This window comes from Echeneis naucrates, chromosome 15 (genome assembly GCF_900963305.1).
Source record: "Echeneis naucrates chromosome 15, fEcheNa1.1, whole genome shotgun sequence".
In the NCBI taxonomy this organism is placed as follows: domain Eukaryota; kingdom Metazoa; phylum Chordata; class Actinopteri; order Carangiformes; family Echeneidae; genus Echeneis; species Echeneis naucrates.
In genome coordinates this window covers 11,145,004-11,163,458 of record NC_042525.1, presented here as the reverse complement: position 1 = coordinate 11,163,458, position 18,455 = coordinate 11,145,004, and the positions used below count along the sequence as shown (strand labels likewise).

Sequence of the window (18,455 nt, the reverse complement as noted above, 5' to 3'; positions counted from 1 at the left end):
TTATGAAAGAATGCAGCAAACGTCCCTTCTCCTAAATTCCTAAGTGCAGGGACTACAAGGTCTATCTATATATCCAGCCATCTCCTATCTCTTTATCTGTCTGCCCTTCTATCTAGTCATCTGATCCCAGCCTCGCACATGCTGGTCAGTCAAGATGATTGGCTCAGATGAAGTATTGTGCAGCAGCAGTGCCCTGTTGTTCTAAAACAATTGCTGCACTTTGCCCTGATGTCACCGCAGAGGGACACCCCAGGCCAGACATGTCACCAGCTTTGTCCTCCTCCTTAGCACCGTCAGGGCATAGAAGATCTCAGCGCTAAGCTTTGTCATTCACGCATTGTTAAGATATTAAGTTTGAATCCCAGCTGGCTCTGGCCCTGCGTTTTAGGTAGCCACTAAAAAAATATTACAGGAGAAACTGAGGAACAGCTTTATCACTTGTAATTCCCTTGATTTCTTTGAAAGATGGTAATATTCAAATTATTTCAAACGCTCTACCTTTGACCTCAACTTCCCCTCCTTATGTCACCTTGCAGGAGAGGTGTTTGCAGGATGGGGGTGGTGTACATATTGATCCTGTCACTCCCCCAACATGAACACCTGTTGGAGACACCAAATCCCCTCTTTGTCTCCACAGCCCCCTCTCACAGTGGATTACCATGACAACGCCTATTCATAACATGGCTGAAGACTGATTATACAGCTTCACATGGTCAATTATCAGTGAACGGAGCGCATTGTTTTAGGGAGACGCTGCTTTTTGTTTCTTAAAAAAAGGGGGAGGCTGTGCGGGTAGGTTTCTAGAAAGCTTTATTTCATACTTGAGGTGTTATTTTGGCTGTTAGAAATATACCTTATTAGCTAGTTTCACAGCACACCAGAATGACAAGTAGCATGTAAAATAAATGCAAGTACACAACGTCAGAAATCAGTTCATACTTAAAAGAGTAAATTTAAGCGGCAACAGCAGAAAATATCTTTTCGACAAGCCAGGGAGCAATCTACACCTTTGAGAGCATATCCCAGCTCCTATCATGTCAGGTGAAACACAATTTAAAGGAGAAACAAGGACTGTTATGTAAAGCACCGTGGTAATATCCAGGCGATACAAAGAGCAATGTAAACAACAGAGGAAACAAAGCAGTAGGCACACAAATTACATGAGTAATACAGTATGTAAACACAATGCACTGTGCTTGTTCATTTAATAAGGAGCTTAATTAAAATCATGATAAAGTGTTGAGTATTGTTATTAGATTGTACTGTCACATTTCTATGTCTCATTGTTTAACATTTGGTTTAGCGTAACAAAAGAACATCACAAAAACAAACTATTTACAAAGGCAAAGAGTTCCCTCCCTTTGGATTGAAAAAAATCATTCACATTATTGACTGGGATGTACATATATGGTCCTATACTATACTTTAGATCAAACCAGACCAGTAGCTACAGAGAGAAGACTTCCACATCATATGGCCATCAAATAACTATTTGGACAAGATTTGTCGAAATATCCACCACGTTCAACTTAACATTATTCAGGCTTGGCACTTTCTTTGTCAACATCCAACTAAGTAGTGATTTTCTGTCTCAAATCAAACTCTGTCACTCATGAACATCAATGTACAAGAATCATCACTTTGTTTCCTGTTAGTTCTAGTCACTTCCTTGTCACAATTACAGTAAAGCAGCAACAATGGAACAATACCACTGACATAAATGTAAAAACAACATGAATTATTACTGTATTATCATGTATACTCACAGTATGTTTAGTAGGAGTTAGTATGGGAAGTAAACGTGTTAAGAATATCAAATTATTTATTTAGCTATCAAACATTAATGTAATATCTGTAATATAAACCAACATATATATTACAAGATAAGCATACCTTTGAATATGTTCAAATACAGATCGTACTTCTTATGAGGCTAAATGTTGTATAATCTTTATATGTTAAGTGACTGTTACACTACTAGTGTGATTATTACATTTAAAAATCAGTTCTTAATTTCTAAGTATACATTCAACAATGAACTTGTGCAAAAACACAAAAGGAAATCATGAATATGTAACAGGCCCTGTCTGATGCTTGTATGCACTTCAAAACCATGTGTCCTATGACATCTATTTGTAAACCCATTAAAATATGGGAAATAAAAGCCACAGATATACAGTGTCATGATTACCTTTCATTTGATTTCATTTTACTAAGCCCTTCAGGATTGGTCTGCCACAAAGTCTCAAAGGGAAAGAAAAAAATCCCAGATATTACCCTCTGCTGGCACATCTTGGAAAAACACTCATTAGAAATTATAGCTGTGAATGAAGGAAGATACACAGGATGTGGAAAAACAATGCTGCCCTGGGAGACTTTGACTAAATAGTAGTAATTTCCCTTAATTTACTACCCTTCAACAAGCTGAAAATGAAGAAGGCAATTCAGCTATTTTCCTTGCAAAACAGTAAATGCTCTCAAGCTTCTGTTTTTTCTTTTTCTTCCTTCTTTTTCTTGCTCTTTTTCAAGAAGGAAGGTGTGCGGAATTTCTTTTTCTTTTTCTTGGGGGACTTGGTTTGGCTCTCTGGGGTCTGAGCGTCCCCTGTCTTTTCCTTCGTTGTTATGGAGATTTCCACCGTTTCTGAAGTGTTCATGCTCAGCTTGGATACCTCAATGCTCAGATCCTCCTCAAGATCTGCCAAGTGGTCCTTCCCATTGGGTATTGTGTCTGTCAAAGAGATGAAACCAAGTCAGCGATGAGGGATGTGGATAAGAGGTGCAGTCTCACAGACTGTAATTATGCATTGAATCAAATTCATAGGATATTTCTTCTTTTACACCAGAGGGACAAAAACACACACAAATAACTTCATTATCTATTTACTAATGAATTACCTTGTTTGGCTGGTGTCATAATGGGAGAGAGGGAGAGGGAAATGGTAGAGCCATCAAATGTGGTCATCTCATCTGCATCAGTGGCATCATCATCTTCTGTAAAAGATCAGCAGAAGTTGGTCTTTCTAATGTAATGTCCTCACAACAGTAGCTCTTTTTCTACACCAACATTTCCATTTTCTAAAGTACGGCTTTGATAGATTAAAAAAAAGTCAGTAAATAAAGAGAGTGATCATTTTTACTGATATTTAGACAGACCACAAATTACGGCGCTTATTAGTGGGCTGATTATGGTGTTTGACTGACCCCCAAAGTGATTTAATCCAGAAGGGCTTTTCATGTGAATTCATCCAGCAGTTGCTAACACAGCGAATGAAAACAAAAAATCACCAGACACCACACTGGTTTTCCATTTCAAATTTTTTGTTGTGTTCCAAAAATGACGTATTATTTTCACAGTAAAAATAAATGTGCTCCTCTGATACACAGCTGTAGAAATGTTTTCCTCCTTCACACTTTTCTTGTGCTTGTTTACAGTCATAGGCAAGACAGGAGTAGCTTGACAAAAGTGATGTCTTAGCAGATCATCTCTCCCAATCCCTGTGAGCTGATTTCACAACTCAAGAAAGAAGTGAAACTGTGGACTGACATTTTGTCCTGATGGCATTTTTGCAGGAAGCTCTTCATTTCTGTGAATTTATTTCCTCCAGGCAGGAACCAAGGACTCGACCTGGACTACAGGCTAATGACACATTTTCATGTTGTTGCACCAGGTACAGCACCTCATGGAATATATAAAACTACAATGAATAAGATGGCAAGCGTAGAAATGTTAACATCAGAGCTAACAGTTACTAATCAGATCATGTAACTACAATTTATCTTTTCATTCATGTGTGTGTCAAAAAGTAAGCCAAGTTTGAGTTAATTTAATGAATATCCAGAAATGTTCATTTAATGGACTCTACCCTCTAATTTTAACTGTCCCCCTGTTGGCCTTGCTGGGTGAAGTCAGAGATTGCTGTTAGCGCCTGAGATTAACTGTATTTCTGCACCCCAATTTCTTTCATAACCTTTGCAACCCCCGAGAATTAACTTCAAAACGTCATTTGCTCACACTATACATGGGGTGCAGTCTGATTTGAGCCTGTGGAAGACCAAACAGGATTAAATTAAGTATTGGTTTTCTGTGCTTTTACAGAGAAAGTGTGCACTGTAGGATTTTGTAATGGTAAAGGAGCTGTTTGACCCCAGAAGTAATTTTATATCGAATAGCAATGAGTACCTTCTTGGCCTTGCTGCTTCCTCTCTACCATGTTTTTGTACTCCTCCAAGGCTTTCTCTGTGAGCTCATTGAAGGGGTTGGGTGGAAGAGAGCGAGTCTGTTCCTCATCCTCAATGATGAAAGCCTGATAAAGCGAAGAACATACACATAAAAAGATACTTACACCACCACTTGCAGTAAACAGAATTGATTTCTCAGATGTAGTTTTCAGATCGGCACACGGAAATCTCAAATCTCGGTTTGTCTCAGTTGCTCTGGCATAGTTGATCAAAGCCATGGTTGAATCAAGAGCCTAATTTGCAGGCCATTTTACATCAGTAAATGTATTTCTCTTTGCTCTGCTCATTCAGAAATTAACCAATCTAGTCCAGATATTTTCAGTTGATAAAGTGGTGCATTTCTTCAGTCCTTGTGATCAAACTTGATTTAACTGGTACCAAAATCAAAAGGATATTTCATCTGATCTTATTTTTCATACTTGGGTCACAATACTAACATCTCACAGTCTTTTATCTTGCCTTTAGTGTTTGTGTACATACAATTAGTTTGGCATGCTAATTATAACAATGCAGGCAGAGTTGTTTCCTACCTGGAACCACCGAAAGAGGTTCCTGAAAAAGTATTGGAACCAAAATGACTTGAACGTTTTGAAGTCTTAGCCTTTTGCAGGACAAATTATACTGAATTATACTGTTCAGAATAAAGAGGCATGTAATTGTTTTAATGCCTGAATAATTGTGACAGTGTACTTAAGCAACAGATGAAAGACTGTAAACAATACAGTGGTTGCATCAGTGACTTTTTTTAAAAACTAATATTATACTCACTGGTCCTGGGATTGTGTCCACAACAATGCCTGCCAGTAACTGAGACTTTGGCCCTGGAGTCATCTGGTCGCCTCTGTGTTGTTCCTTAATCTGAATCATTTTAATTAAAAAAAAAAAAAATCTGTAATTAACTGAGCAAATTCTGATTGTGCATACAATATCTTGACAACTAATTGGGTTAGTAAATCAGTCATAAAGCTGATGGATCACTCACTTTATGAATTCATATCCATTCTGATAATAACTGAATTATACAAACACCATGGTAACATCAGCTTAGGATGTTGGACATTTTAATGCAAGCTTGCTTTTTCTGAACATTTTTGAGGGAGAAGCCATAAATTAATTTATCACAAAAAAAGGCTAAACTGAGAATGAGAACTGATTTCTTTTCTACACATTATAGATAATCTTTTCCATCTGTAATAATGAAATGCTAGATACTATGTAACATGAAAAGTGAGACGTGTTTTTTTTTTGTTTGTTTGTTTGTTTGTTTTTTTTACTGACCTTGTTCCTTTTATCCAAAACTTCTGTTGGATCGGTGTTGAGTGGGACAAACTGGTTGGGGTCCTCAATCTTTATTGGGGTACCAGTACTGTTGCCTGGCTGTGAAGACTTCATCCACTGATACAACGAAAATTTAAATTTCATCAGAAAAAGCTACAACAAAATTTAGTGAATGCATTTATCGAACCTGCCACATGAGGGCAGGCTAATATTAAGGAACGGCAGCTCCCCAGCTCACTTCCCTCAAAAACCAAAATAGGATTATTACATTTCTTGTTAGTGACATGAAAATCAACGTACCATGGTTTTAGTCCTGGGACTGACATCTCCGCTAGGTGACTGTTCAGGAACATTGACCCTCAAGTAGCTGTTGGGCGAGTTGAGCCACCGGGTCCTTTCTCTCTGCTGTTTCTGCGCCATAAACTTGAAGGGACTACGCAGGCCCAACTCACTATCCTCTGGTGGCACTGCGGACACTGTGGCAGGGATCTCCACATCATTTTTAGACCGGGGTTTTTCACGGACAACAGGGTTCCTGTAAGAGTAGCCTGTCCTGTAGCCCTTGAGGGTCACACAGAAAGAAAACATTACTTGTACTTATTGAATAGTTATCTGTTTTCAGCATTTTGAACTATATCGTCAGTACTCCCTTATAATTAAATATTAACTAGAAAAGATACAAAATTCAAAGGATCCACTGGCCACCCAAGATCAGCTTACACAATGCTGTTAAATTTTTAAACACTGCTGTATATACAAACAGCATTTTTGCAGACATGCCCAGATTCAGAGGGAAAAGATAAAACTTGGGTTTAAAAGAGTGTGTTGTTAACAATACATCAAAGTGTAGGACTTGGACGACTAGAAAACTACTGATGGGAACTTGCAGCATGTGCAGAGTGTAGTTTGAAGTGTGCTTTACATCACTGCAGTCAAAATTAAAATTGGCATTTTCTCTCAGTCGATGTGACAATTTTGCTGCAAAAAAAACAAAAAAAAGATTTTATTCCGACTTCGCTTGCCACAATGTCAGTAAGCCACTGAAAGAATCTTTCAAAGCCGAATTGCATTTGTAGGCTTGCTTATCATTTGTTACAGAAGTGCCTGTTAGCACCTTTCAGGTCACATACACATGCAAATTAAGCTATTAATATAAATTCATTTGTTGTGTAGTCTAGTTGGATCATGGCTCATATATAAATACAGTATAGAGAAGCTGTAGCAATTAAGTGCATTTCTCCTCAAAGAAAAAAGGCATAAGACACACAAGCTGTATCATTTGTTGACTAGTGGTTTCTTTTTCACTGACTAGTTTCTTTATCACATAATGGACATGTTTTGTGGAAAGATTGGCAAACTCTTAAACTGACTGACACACTTTCTCCTCAACCGCAGTCTCTGTGTTTGTTCCTTGTGGATTTAGGGAACTTACACACAATGTTTTATTTTTTTTATGTTCCCATAAAACATGAGAGCGCAGCCATCTTCTCTCCCCCGTATTAGCTGTGACCTTTAATGCAGCCAGGGCTCTTGTTGTCTTTGCTTTGGTTTTCACTTCATTTCCCTTCACCCCATTCACAAAAGCCAGTGAACTCGGCCTCCTGGCTTGGAAAGACTGACCTGCTGTTGCAGAGAGTGTAATGGCATTCACACCAAATTCAACTGTCTTTGAGATAACGCCAAATCCTTTCCAAATTGAGTCCTCCAGAGTCCTCATACTAAGTGATTGTGTGGTCTGTGCTGCTTTAACTGCCCACAGCATGTCCCACCATCTGGAAGCTATGATTGAGAGGGTGGTTGGGCTATGATCACACAGAGCTAACACAGCTGCAGCCCACTCCAGCCACAGTTGTTAGTGAGTAGCACACTGAAACAGACAGTCTGACATCTTCTGTTTCCACAGAAGATGTCAGACACTGGCTATTAGCAACGTGGTTAGAATAGCAAAAAACTGCAGAACAGAAATTGTAAGTCTGTAAGAGGACCAGTGGGCAGCCTGTTAGCCACAAACAGATCGATGAGCTGAACAGGTTGTCACCATAATTACTTGAGTATCTGTAATTGAGGTGGAAAGTGTTTACAGAGCAACAGCTATGATAAAACAATATAACAATACAATATATTAAATTAGACAAATTATTTTCAGATTATATTACCAAAAACACATCCAGTTTCATTGTGTTGTCTAATCAGACACTTCCTGAGGAAGTGCCTGTGACGGGAAACTCAGAGCATCATGGGTAAAAGGCACAGGTCAGGGTTCACTCACCAGGTTGTCCAGCATCCTCATAAGGGACTCAAATCTGGCCTCGCCCACTCTCCACTTGACCTCATTGTCCATCAGCACTCCCCCAGCAGCCACTCCCTGGGTTAGGGGTTTAAACTTGTCCCTGTCCAGCAACACAAGGTTGTCCATGCCACCTGAACACCTCAAAGCATTCACCTACAGAGGCACACGACAACAAATGTACTCATGTAATTTAATTCTTACTTTTGGATTTACAAACCAAATTATCATTCATTGCCGAGTCAAAGTCAGTTTTCCCTTATGCATTCATTAACTTACTTTGACAAAGACACTTCTTCTCAGAAAGTAGAATGTGTTTGCTCTTGAAAGAAACTATTATATAATAGAATTGCTGAAACAACATATAAACTGAGTTTTTAATATATGTAAAAACAAATACAGAGGACAAGGTGGGGGAAAATAATAATAATAAAACACTGCCTCCCTGACGTAAAGAACCAAGAGTGCCTCAGAAACACTGCAGGGCGCCACCTGGCTCTGACTGTGAACAGAGCTGTGTAGGACGTATTTGACTTAGCTTTGTTCAAATATACGCAACGCTCCACTCAGAGTTGATTCTATTTTTGGTAATTCTTTGCTTTTTGCAACCAAGTCTGAGACATTTGTAAAAGAAAAGCAAAATATTTCTACCTGTGCATTAAATCACTGATTTACACACATGAAGTCAGTAACTTATTAATGAAGGTGTATCAATGAATACTGCCACTACATTCCTTTAGCAGACAAAGGTGGTATCAAAGTCTTTTTTTACCTGGATTTCACACGCCTGTTGTGAGTGGTACACATAGTGAAAAGCCTCTTCCACTGTCTCACCCAAAGCAAGCAGCCCATGGTTCCTCAGGATCATCACCTGGAAGCACAAGAAACGCCCAATATGGCTCATGACCCACCATTGTCAGTCCACACTCCACACTGTATGCTGACCTGTCACATGCAGGGCACTACTCGCTGTGAAAGTTATGAATTGCATTAACTCATCGGCACAATCAGATATCATCACACCACAGAGCTTGCAGAGTTATGTTTGTCTGATGCCCAGTTCAATTGATTTGGTTATTTGTGTTTATACCTGCAGCTCCTAAATGTAATGTTCAGTAAAAGTTTGAGGTAATAACCCTGAGCAAATCCAGTTGAGCTATGGCATTATCCAGCTATGCATTATGTGAATTCATTAATCCATGTCTGACGCAGCTTTTGAGGTTGTCTATAAATCCTCTTTATGGGTATCTTTGCACATTCCTGTGGAGAAACAGTTTATTTAACTGTGGTACTTTTTGGGATTATTTAGTGGTGCTGTTCTACTGAATTATATTTGGGGTTTTTTATATGTATGTTGATGTGTGGATGCCTTATAAATGCTTAGATGTTAGATGAGAACCGTACCCACACAACTAGCAGATGGATTCCTTTAGTTCGGCATAAAGACTAGAAATGTCTACTGGTTCATTAGCTACCCTTCCCTCTTCCCTCTGCTCAACTAAATTCAAGAAATTAAATAACTATATTTCCCCAAATATCAAACTATTTATTTACAGGGTGGTTCGAATATTCCACTCCCTTAAAAGTTAAATGCTCAATATAAAATGCAAGAAAGTTGAAAGGAAAAAGATATAGATATTAATTTAATAATGCACCCCTGGTATGATGTTGTATGTACATAAATGTGTTTATTTGCATTTAGCTGCCATCTAAAGGTATAAATGACCACATATAATCAGTTGTGCACAAAATATTTCATAATAACTGGGGACTTTTATCCAGCTGGTTGCTGAGAGCCTGCTCCTCCCGTGCAAAAGTGAACGTGTAACTAAAGTAGTCCCTTGGTTTAACAGTACCTTGGCAGTAGGGCCTAGAGCTTTCTGAAACTCCACCTTCTCCTCTTTATTATCCAGGCTGCCATGGTAACCAAAGCAGCTCACGTCTCCCAGAAGCAATGCCTCCTGGGAAATGGGAAGGATTCCATATTTCATCGAGGACACCTGTTAACGGGGGATAAAGACAACTGAGACTGTGGTGCACCAAGGTCTAAATAGAGGTACTTTTTTTTTTTTTTTTTTTTGCTACCAGGCACGAATTAAACTTTACACAGCAATGTGCATCATGTGCTGTGCATTTTACAGCCAAGCTTCAAAGGAAATGGTAAAAATGTGTAACAGGATGTCTGTGTCTAAGGGGCTGCTTTTAATCCAGCCTTATTCCTGTGGTGCAAAATAATCATTTAGCAGCAGTTTTATTCTTTGCTCAACTTGAAGCTCATTTAATATTTGCCTGGAGTGTACTTACAGCAGCTGTGGCAGGGGTGTGTATGTGGATGATGCATTTCACATCTGGGCGCATGGAGTATATGGCAGCGTGAGGTGCAAAACCAAAACGATCTATACCCAGATCTGTAGAACCCTGGTCCACCACATCACCAATTATATTTACTTTCACCTACAAGGAGCAAAAATAAAAACAGAAGATGAGGATTTACAAATGTAATGACTGCCAGTTGACCATCTATTATTGTTTGTGATTTGGTAATTAATCTTAGTATGACTGAGTTATTGAACCCTGTGTGGTGATTTCAAAAACAAAGCTTTGCTTGAAATTACTAACTACTTACAGAAACACAGTGTGTGTGAATATGAATATGTTTCCCTGCTCATTTTTTGGAGAATGTATTGTTTACATTTGGCACATTTCTATTTTTGTTAATGCCACCTGTCGATCAGTGGAGTAGAAACCCAGACAGAAATGTGCATCATCTAACCTGCATGCTTCGAGTGTGTGGGTGTGCAATCTTGCGCTTGTACATGTCACACAAACAAAGCAAAGTATTGCTTGTAGCAAAACTACTAGTCAAAGGCTATTGAATATAACGTTAAGGCAGAGTAAAAATGTAATGCCTCTACTGGTGTAGTTTATTTACCAACACTTATGAGCCAAACTGCCAGCTAAATATTTTTCGCATGACACATTTTATAATTAAATATAAAGTCATACATTTATTTAAATATTATAAATTCTAAACAGTTTTACTGTAAATAATCTTATTATCTTATTTCTTGATTGCTTTAATCAGAGTCTCTAATCAGCATTTCTTCCTTTTTTTACTTTTGGGGTATTCAATCAATATGTTTTCACTAAGATTGCACAACATAAAATGCAATTAAGTTTTGAATTGTGTTAAACTCATGACATGACACACACAAACAAAAAGCCACTGTGCTTACCAAATTTGCTGCTGTCACCTCCGCAAAAGACAGACCTCGTGGACTAATAAGAATATGGTCCTGCTCTTTACTGACGCGCACCTGAGACAAAATGAATATGTTATTAGAATCCTAATCATTTCTTAGTTACAGTAAGATAAATGCCATTAGTGAAACGTTGGTGTTTTATCAGTGTTTGTTTAATTGTAGAAGAGTATCTGAGACAAAGATTTACACAATATGCATTTCTGATCCCTACAATGCTTCTGCGGGGGAGTCTCCCCAATAAATTAATTCTTGTCAGTGCAAAATCACAAAAAAGGCCCTGATGCCACTAGAGACCAAATCTCTACACACAGGAAAGTTATTTAAGTTAGATTAGAAGTCAGTATGGAGAGACCCATATGTCACTTATTCACTTATTCAAGGGTACAGGAAACTTAGAACTACACAGGAAAGCTGAGTTCTATCAAATATTGGCTTGTGGGTTGATAAGACTAAGATAAGACTTCCTTTTTCCTTTTGTCTTTGGGGAAAATCTCAGCTTTCCATCTTGACATCTCAGGTGCTCATCATATATCTCAGTGTGAATTCCTGCTATCAGGGAGTTGCTCATATTCAGACAGCCTCCTTTTCTAAAGCATAAATAATATATGGTTTCTGAAAATAAAAAGGTGTTCCTCTTTAAGCCTTCCAGGAGCCAAAGAACACAAGGCACACATAAAGATATACAAACCATGTGCCGCATACACAAGTAGATGTGCACTGGAGTGTGATTGTGAAGTTGTACTCACAGTAATGTAGGAGCTTGTAAAACGAGCCCAACTGAAGAGGTCAACAAGCCTGTAGAGGCCGGCCAGCCTACAGCGACTTTGCTTCTCCCCTTTGGCAAAGGGGGGTGACTCAATGCCATACAAGTCGTTGACTGGACTCACCGTCCCAAAGCCTGCCACAAGTCATAAAGTAGATGCATCAACAATATTAAATTTGTAATTTTGCAAACATTTACAAGGACTTTCACATGGAATGCTTCCAGAGGATATAAAGAGTAAAGATTCCAGGAAATTTGAGTCAGTACAGCTGAAGCTTTAAAAAGGCCTTTCTCAGAGATCTCAGAAACAGGAATATTTTGGACTATTGCACCATATAAGGACATCAGATGGCAGGACACTATCTTTTACAGCCACTTAGGCTTTTTAAAAGAGCTGGGCAGTCTTGGCGGCGTCACAGCCATGTTTTTTACAATGGCATTTTCCAAACATTTACAGTTCTGATAGTGAGAATTTTTAAATTATCTGTTCAGCTTTAGGATACTGAAATAAGGCATAAAATTTATGCTAACATAATTGCAATACTGTAATTCATTACCAAAACTAGTCGTGAGGACAAGTTTATAGAAATACTGACGGTGAAGAATGCTGTCAAAAGCTTTCTACCTTTTCTGCTGTTTTGGGGTTATTTTCTGTCCCAAGAATCTGAGAATTAATCCTCTGACAATGAAGACGTTCAGCTTGCAGAATGCACACAAGCCAAGCATACAAAGTGAATGAGATTTGGGAAAACAGATGGAGAGGTTGACACAAAATAACACAAACACACACTCACTGATAGGTGAAGTCAAAGGACCAACTCCTCCCAGGGTACTGGCCATGACCAGGTCAGCAATCTGTCTCAAAGCCAGAAGACCTGTGGGGTTGTTACCCTTTGTCATCTGGTCCTGAATCAGGCCCTCCAACTCATCTTTAAACACCTGTCGACAAAAGGCAAACGCATTTACCTGCTAGGCTAGTGAAAAGAGGTGTTAGGTGAGTGGAGAAAGATGAGCGCAGTGGTGGAAAAGGAGTGGAGAAGTGAGGAGGCATTAACCTTATTGTAAACCTCCATTAATCTAACAACTCAATATACCCAGCTTAACTTTGACCTTATTCCAACACCTCCTCAGGATGTGGCAGGGAGCACAGCATGCCTTCAGGTTCTCCTCACTACAACTGTACACAAATCACGAAAGGCCACAAAAAATCTCTTTGTAAGTCTCTGAAAAGGGTTTTCACTCAAAGCAGGGGGATACTCTTTAAACCTGACTATTAATTTTTGCTATCAAGAGGAGCCTGTGAATCTTGAAAAAGGACTATTTTCCTGTGTGCCGCAGCTAGGCTCCAGCATTCTGCTTCATCCCACCACAGTTCCCATGGTGATGAGATGAGGTCTACTTATTGGGCCTGTTATGCAATCGCTGATGAGAGTGGGCTTGTCTTATTTCCATGCACTTCAATGACATGTGTTTATTGCACTGCCTTGTACCTCATCAAACCAAACTGCATTGCCATGTTTCTCATCCTTATGGTTTACATCATACTGAGATAATATATGCTGTAATACCCTCAGTTGTGTGTTTATTAGGTGCGCTTAGCTAAAGCTGATGTAATCCAATACAAATGTTTTGCCGTAAATCTTTCCTCGATGAAGGCCACACTGCTCAGTTTTTGTTGAAACTTTTAAAGAGGGTTTGATGTCACAGAACCATTTTGTCCAACCCATTTATGTCAGTGACATTAGGATAAATGATCGTAATACCTCTCTGTTTAATGCAAAAAGAAAATCAATGATTAGTGGATTGTCAAAATTGTTGCCATTTAATTTTCTGTTGAGGGGCAATTTGAGTAATTGTTTAAGCCTTGGCTACAATGCATGCATGGTGCACTGGATATGAAGTTTGATTGAGAAGAGTGGTTAATACATTCTGTAAATCTGTAATAAGAGACTATAGAGGTTTATCTGTGGCAGTGGCACATGTTATCTTAGCTGCAGTTTAACCCTGCACTCTTCAAGTATGCTGATGGGATAAGACGACAGCAATGGCAATATTTTACACACTATACTCATGGCTAAACCTATATCACTATAAGTGAGCATAGAGAATGGCATTCACATAAAGAGGAAAAACATTGCAGCCCTGAGCAAAGGAACAGCATGTCTGTCTTGCTCATACAGACTGAAGGCTTGTGTGAGCTGCAGGTTACGTACTGGGCTCTGGAGAATCTGGGTGACCCTCTTCTTCTGCTCCATCATGTTGAAGTCCTGTCTCAAGTCCGGTGACATGTTCCTGCTGCGGAGGTACTCAGGGTCGCTCTCGTCCACGCGGTCAAAGTATCGCTCCTTGGAGTCATTGCTGGACAGGGACAGGGTCAGAGACCCTGCCGTCTGCCTCACCTCCACCAGACTCATGTCCTCGCTGCGCAGCCTCCTACACTTCTTTAGAGACCTGCAAGACAGCACCAAGCATCACAGCTTAATTCACATTCAGACTGTCAAGGCAATGGGTGTTGTTTAAACAGAAAAAGATACTGTATGGACGCAGTGGTGACTCATGTAATTACAGGGATGGAGACAAAAGAGAAGAGAACATTGTTATGTGATTGATGCTGCTTTGTGCGAAAGCTGTTAATATGCAAAAAGACAGAGTTACTCTTAACTGCTTTCCATAATGAAATATGCATATGCAAAAGATGTAGAGAAGAACAGCTCAATAGCACAACAATGGATGTGTACAGGCGCACACATACTTTCTCACTTGTGTTTTTCAGAAAAAGTTGAAAACCTCTCCTTAACACAGATGGAGACCAGTTTAATGAGTGTGAGCTGAAAGAAGCAACAAGTCCCGCCCTCCTTTTACACTCAGCCAGGGGCCACAAAACATTGTCAACAGTAAACAAAGTTGGGGCCTGATGCAAATTGGCCTCAGTTTGAATAGCAGTTCACACTTTAGGTGCTGCAGCGTTACCTGGTTGTGGGGGAGGAGGATTTTCACCATATACAGCCAGGACTGCGTTGCATTAGGCTTGAAAATCAAATGATGGTTGCAACACACCAGCCAACGAAAATAACCCTTTCACCGCCGCTGCAGTTATTCACCGCAGCCGGGCCAACTTCATCCCAACTTCGAATCTGTTGTGCGGCAGAAAGTAGTGCGCGGCTCCGGCGGACTCAGACGGACACAAAGGCAGCAGCCGCAGCTGGAGGGAAACTCCTGCTGGAAGTTAGAGACGTTACCTGGAACAAAGTGATCCTCCCCGGACGGTCCGATGTCGACTTTATCCGACACTGACGTGCACGAACGGAAAGAGCGCACTGCAGCTATTCCGGCTTCGGATGCATTGTCGTATGGGAAGAAAGAAAAAATACAACAAAGAAACAAACAGTGGTTGGGAAGGCGCAACTCTGGTGTAGCTACAGTATCCGGAGGTAGCGGACTGGGCGCTGCGGAGGGAGCAGGCATGGAGGAGGATGTGGGTGTGTTTGTGTGGGAAACAGAAAAAGTGACCATGTGACTTCACTTATCCTCCCACTAGGCCTGATGCGTTCAGCGGGACAAAAGGACGGCCACTCGGGACCAGTCCGGCTTTGTCTTGGATGGATGGATGGAGTCGTCCCTGCAGGAACTTGTTAGAGCATCGCTACAGATCTCAGTGGAGATCTGAAGCAGAGTTTGTGATACATGTTTTTGTCCTCCCCCTCTGTATGTGTGATTCATGAACTCCTGCCACTTTATTTCATGAATAACCGAGGCAGCAGCTCAGTGGAGGTTATTTATTACAGCCACAAGGCCAGGTCAAACCAAAAGCACCGCTTTCGAGCCAGAGCAAATGCTTCCTTCATTAAAAGAAAATAATAATAAATAAAGAAGACTACAAAAAGTTAGCCCAAAATACAGGATGTTTGCATACATAAAGCAATGAAACACAGATGGTCTGTCGAGGAAGCAAGGCTATACCATTGTTTTAGTCACATGAGACCTAATCCTACATCCACAAACACAATGTCCAGCAATCACTTTCATGTGCAAAACATCAGTATAAATAATTTGAAATTCAGTTTCCTGCATCACAATGAACTCTGGAAATGGCCCTCTCCGAATGTGCTGGCTCTGCTTTCTTGGAAATCGTTTAGCACATATGTTCACGTAATGATAATACAGTGTTAGTAATAACACCATCTAATGGAGCCTCATGCTGGGTTTTTTTTTCCCCAAACACATTTGCATGCTGCCCTTCTTCAAATGAATTAAATTGGTTCTGTAAATGTGAAAAGGAAATAAGATCAAGATTAAAGTGAATACGAAGCTGTGCAGATTTATCCTGCTAAAGGGAGCAGGGATCCCTCCTTGCCTCTACCCACCTCTCAACTCTTTTCTGCCTTCCTGGTCAGTCTCTCCAGAGAGTATTGTAGCAATACTCAAATACTTTCCACGTTAATTGAATGCAACTCTGGAATCTCTTATTTTCTCAGCACCCTGCGCCATGCCAGCCCATAGAGTCATTACCGCCTTCAATCACACACAAATATTGGGATTTTAGGAGTAAGAGAAAAAGAAAGATTGGATCACAGACTGACATAACAATTCTAGGAAACAGAGACGGGTCTGGGAGGCGCTGCAGATATGTGGACATGTGGGTTGATGTAGTGAAAGGCCGAACTTTCTCACTTCAGAGCAGTGTGACCCCCTCAGACTCCTGAAACCCTGCCTCCCAGTTTTTGGCTGAGTTCCCACCGAAACGAGCTTAAATGTCTGCACATACGCACATACACACAGACACCCAATGTCCTCCCACCCGCCAGCCTCTGCATTCTTGCTGACTAGTTGAACTTTTCAGCGAGGGCATTCTACCTTGGAAGCATTGAGCAAATGTCTGATGTTATTAGTCAATGTTTCATTCATACAGATTGCAGCTCAGGATATTGATGTCCACTGATAAAGGTACACCTTTGTCTTGTCACAAACTAGCTACTCCATTGGAAATAATCTCTAAATGTGGACACACAAAGGCTCCCAAAATAAATCAATGAACATGCACAACAGAAATATGGAACGTGAGATGGAAATTCCCCCATGTCATTTGAAAATCCAAGACATACCAACAGAAAAAATAAATGTTTGATGAAGCAACTGAAGCATATTTCTAGTGCTCTCTTTGATGAAGGCCCATGCTGTAATGATATTATAATTTTTTCTTTTTCCACAGGTTATATTCAGGTCATAAGCAAGATCTGTCTACATTTAGAACATGATAAGTCTCATTTATTTGATCAGCTCTGCTGAAATCCTTCCTGTGCTGAGTTCCTCTTTTCTACACTCATACCGGCACATGAACATGAATTATATTTTCACTTCATTAAAACTTAGGGTTGATTTAAGAAACCAAAGCAACCTTGAGAGCAAAACTCAAAACAAACTACAAACTATCATGAAACATCAAGCCACAGATGACTTTCCGTTACAAAGGTTTAGGGAAGAGTTGGGGAAAGCTGTAAATGTTTCATGCTAAATGACGAATCATAGTATGAATTGCTGTAAAACCTGCCATTAAACCCCCGGAGAGACATCAGCAGTAAGAATGATGAGCAGTACTGTGTGGTGGTTGAACTTTGGTCTAGCATTTGAAAAAGACGTGTTCCACTGTGGCAGACAGATCGCGTTGTAATGAAAAAGAGAGAATGCCTGAAGGCACTCTTTGACCAGCTTTGCCTCCACTGCTGATGGGTTTGAAGAGGTCTATAACATCAGTGGGCCTGGTGTTCGTCTGGTTTCTCTGAACAGGGTAAAGCTTTGGCAGCAGCTTGATAGAAGCTCCTGGATAGTGAGGGAGTGATTAGATAGGGCTCAGTTTTTGTGCTGCAGTGTTATTTAGATCACATGTAACTTAGTAATGAGTAAGCTTACATTCATAAGACAAACATGGAAACTGAATGTATTCACATGAATAATTCGTTTTTAGATGAGTGTATTTTATCTCAAGGTGCTGTCACATGGGCTTACACAGCCCTGCTATATTACCTTAACAGGCAAGCAAAAAACACACAGAGAGAAAGCCAATACATGTGTTAAACACATTCAGCCACACCGAAGTTTGACAGATTAGACATGGAGTGTTGTCATGCCTGGTATACATTTTCCAAAGTAGAGCATTGGCAAAAAAAGTTGTCATCAACCGTCATTTGTCATATCAACTAGACTGGGATGCCCAAAGGGCTCTTTCAGAATTTTTTTATTTCATAATCAGGAAAGAATTTTAAAAACTGCATTTCATTCTGAACCACATCCAAATCACACAGGTGACACTTTCTGTCCTGAGGCCTTTTGCCAGAGGCCAAATGCCAGTGGGAGTGGGAAATACAAATAAAGTAGCATCCTCCCCTGAATAATTCATACATTTTGCAATTATTAATCACTAGAAGATGATTTAGATGACGTCCATTTCTTGATATGCCCTTTTAAATGACATTTAATTCATTATTGATGATAATTCATAATACAGTAATTTTGTCATATTATTAAATATGCATTTCACACTTCCATAAAGTGTGGCGACCTCTGATAGACACATAAAGAGAAAAAATAGATTAGGCTGAAAAGTCCTCACTTTTATTTATCTAATGTA

At 39.8% G+C, this 18,455-nt stretch overlaps 1 protein-coding gene across 3 annotated transcripts; it reads right to left on the bottom strand.

The window, feature by feature from the left end:
- Positions 1-801: 801 nt before the first annotated feature.
- On the bottom strand, positions 802-15,296 carry LOC115055249 (gamma-adducin-like). 3 transcript variants are annotated; one of them, XM_029520915.1, is made up of 15 exons: positions 15,070-15,296; positions 14,044-14,281; positions 12,625-12,769; positions 11,814-11,965; positions 11,041-11,121; positions 10,109-10,258; positions 9,661-9,804; positions 8,577-8,675; positions 7,787-7,960; positions 5,818-6,078; positions 5,518-5,634; positions 5,008-5,097; positions 4,181-4,304; positions 2,896-2,991; positions 802-2,728 (listed from the first exon to the last, which is right to left on the bottom strand). In XM_029520915.1, the coding sequence occupies exons 2-15, from the start codon at positions 14,242-14,244 to the stop codon at positions 2,478-2,480; spliced, it is 2,085 nt and encodes a 694-aa protein (XP_029376775.1). In that variant the 5' UTR covers positions 14,245-14,281; positions 15,070-15,296; the 3' UTR covers positions 802-2,477. The 3 variants fall into 3 exon arrangements, with proteins under 3 accessions (XP_029376775.1, XP_029376777.1, XP_029376776.1); XM_029520917.1 differs by having other exon boundaries at positions 2,896-2,988; XM_029520916.1 differs by lacking the exon at positions 15,070-15,296 and adding an exon at positions 14,801-15,063.
- Between the last annotated feature and the right edge of the window lie 3,159 nt (positions 15,297-18,455).

Coding starts and splice junctions, on each gene's coding strand:
- LOC115055249 (XM_029520915.1), bottom strand. CDS start 14,244: ATGAGTCTGGTGGAGGTGAGGCAGACGGCAGGGTCTCTGACCCTGTCC. Junction 7,961..8,576: donor AACAGGCGTGTGAAATCCAG/GTAAAAAAAGAC, acceptor GTGCCTCTGTAG/GTGAATGCTTTGAGGTGTTC. Junction 2,729..2,895: donor TATGACACCAGCCAAACAAG/GTAATTCATTAG, acceptor TCTCTTTGACAG/ACACAATACCCAATGGGAAG.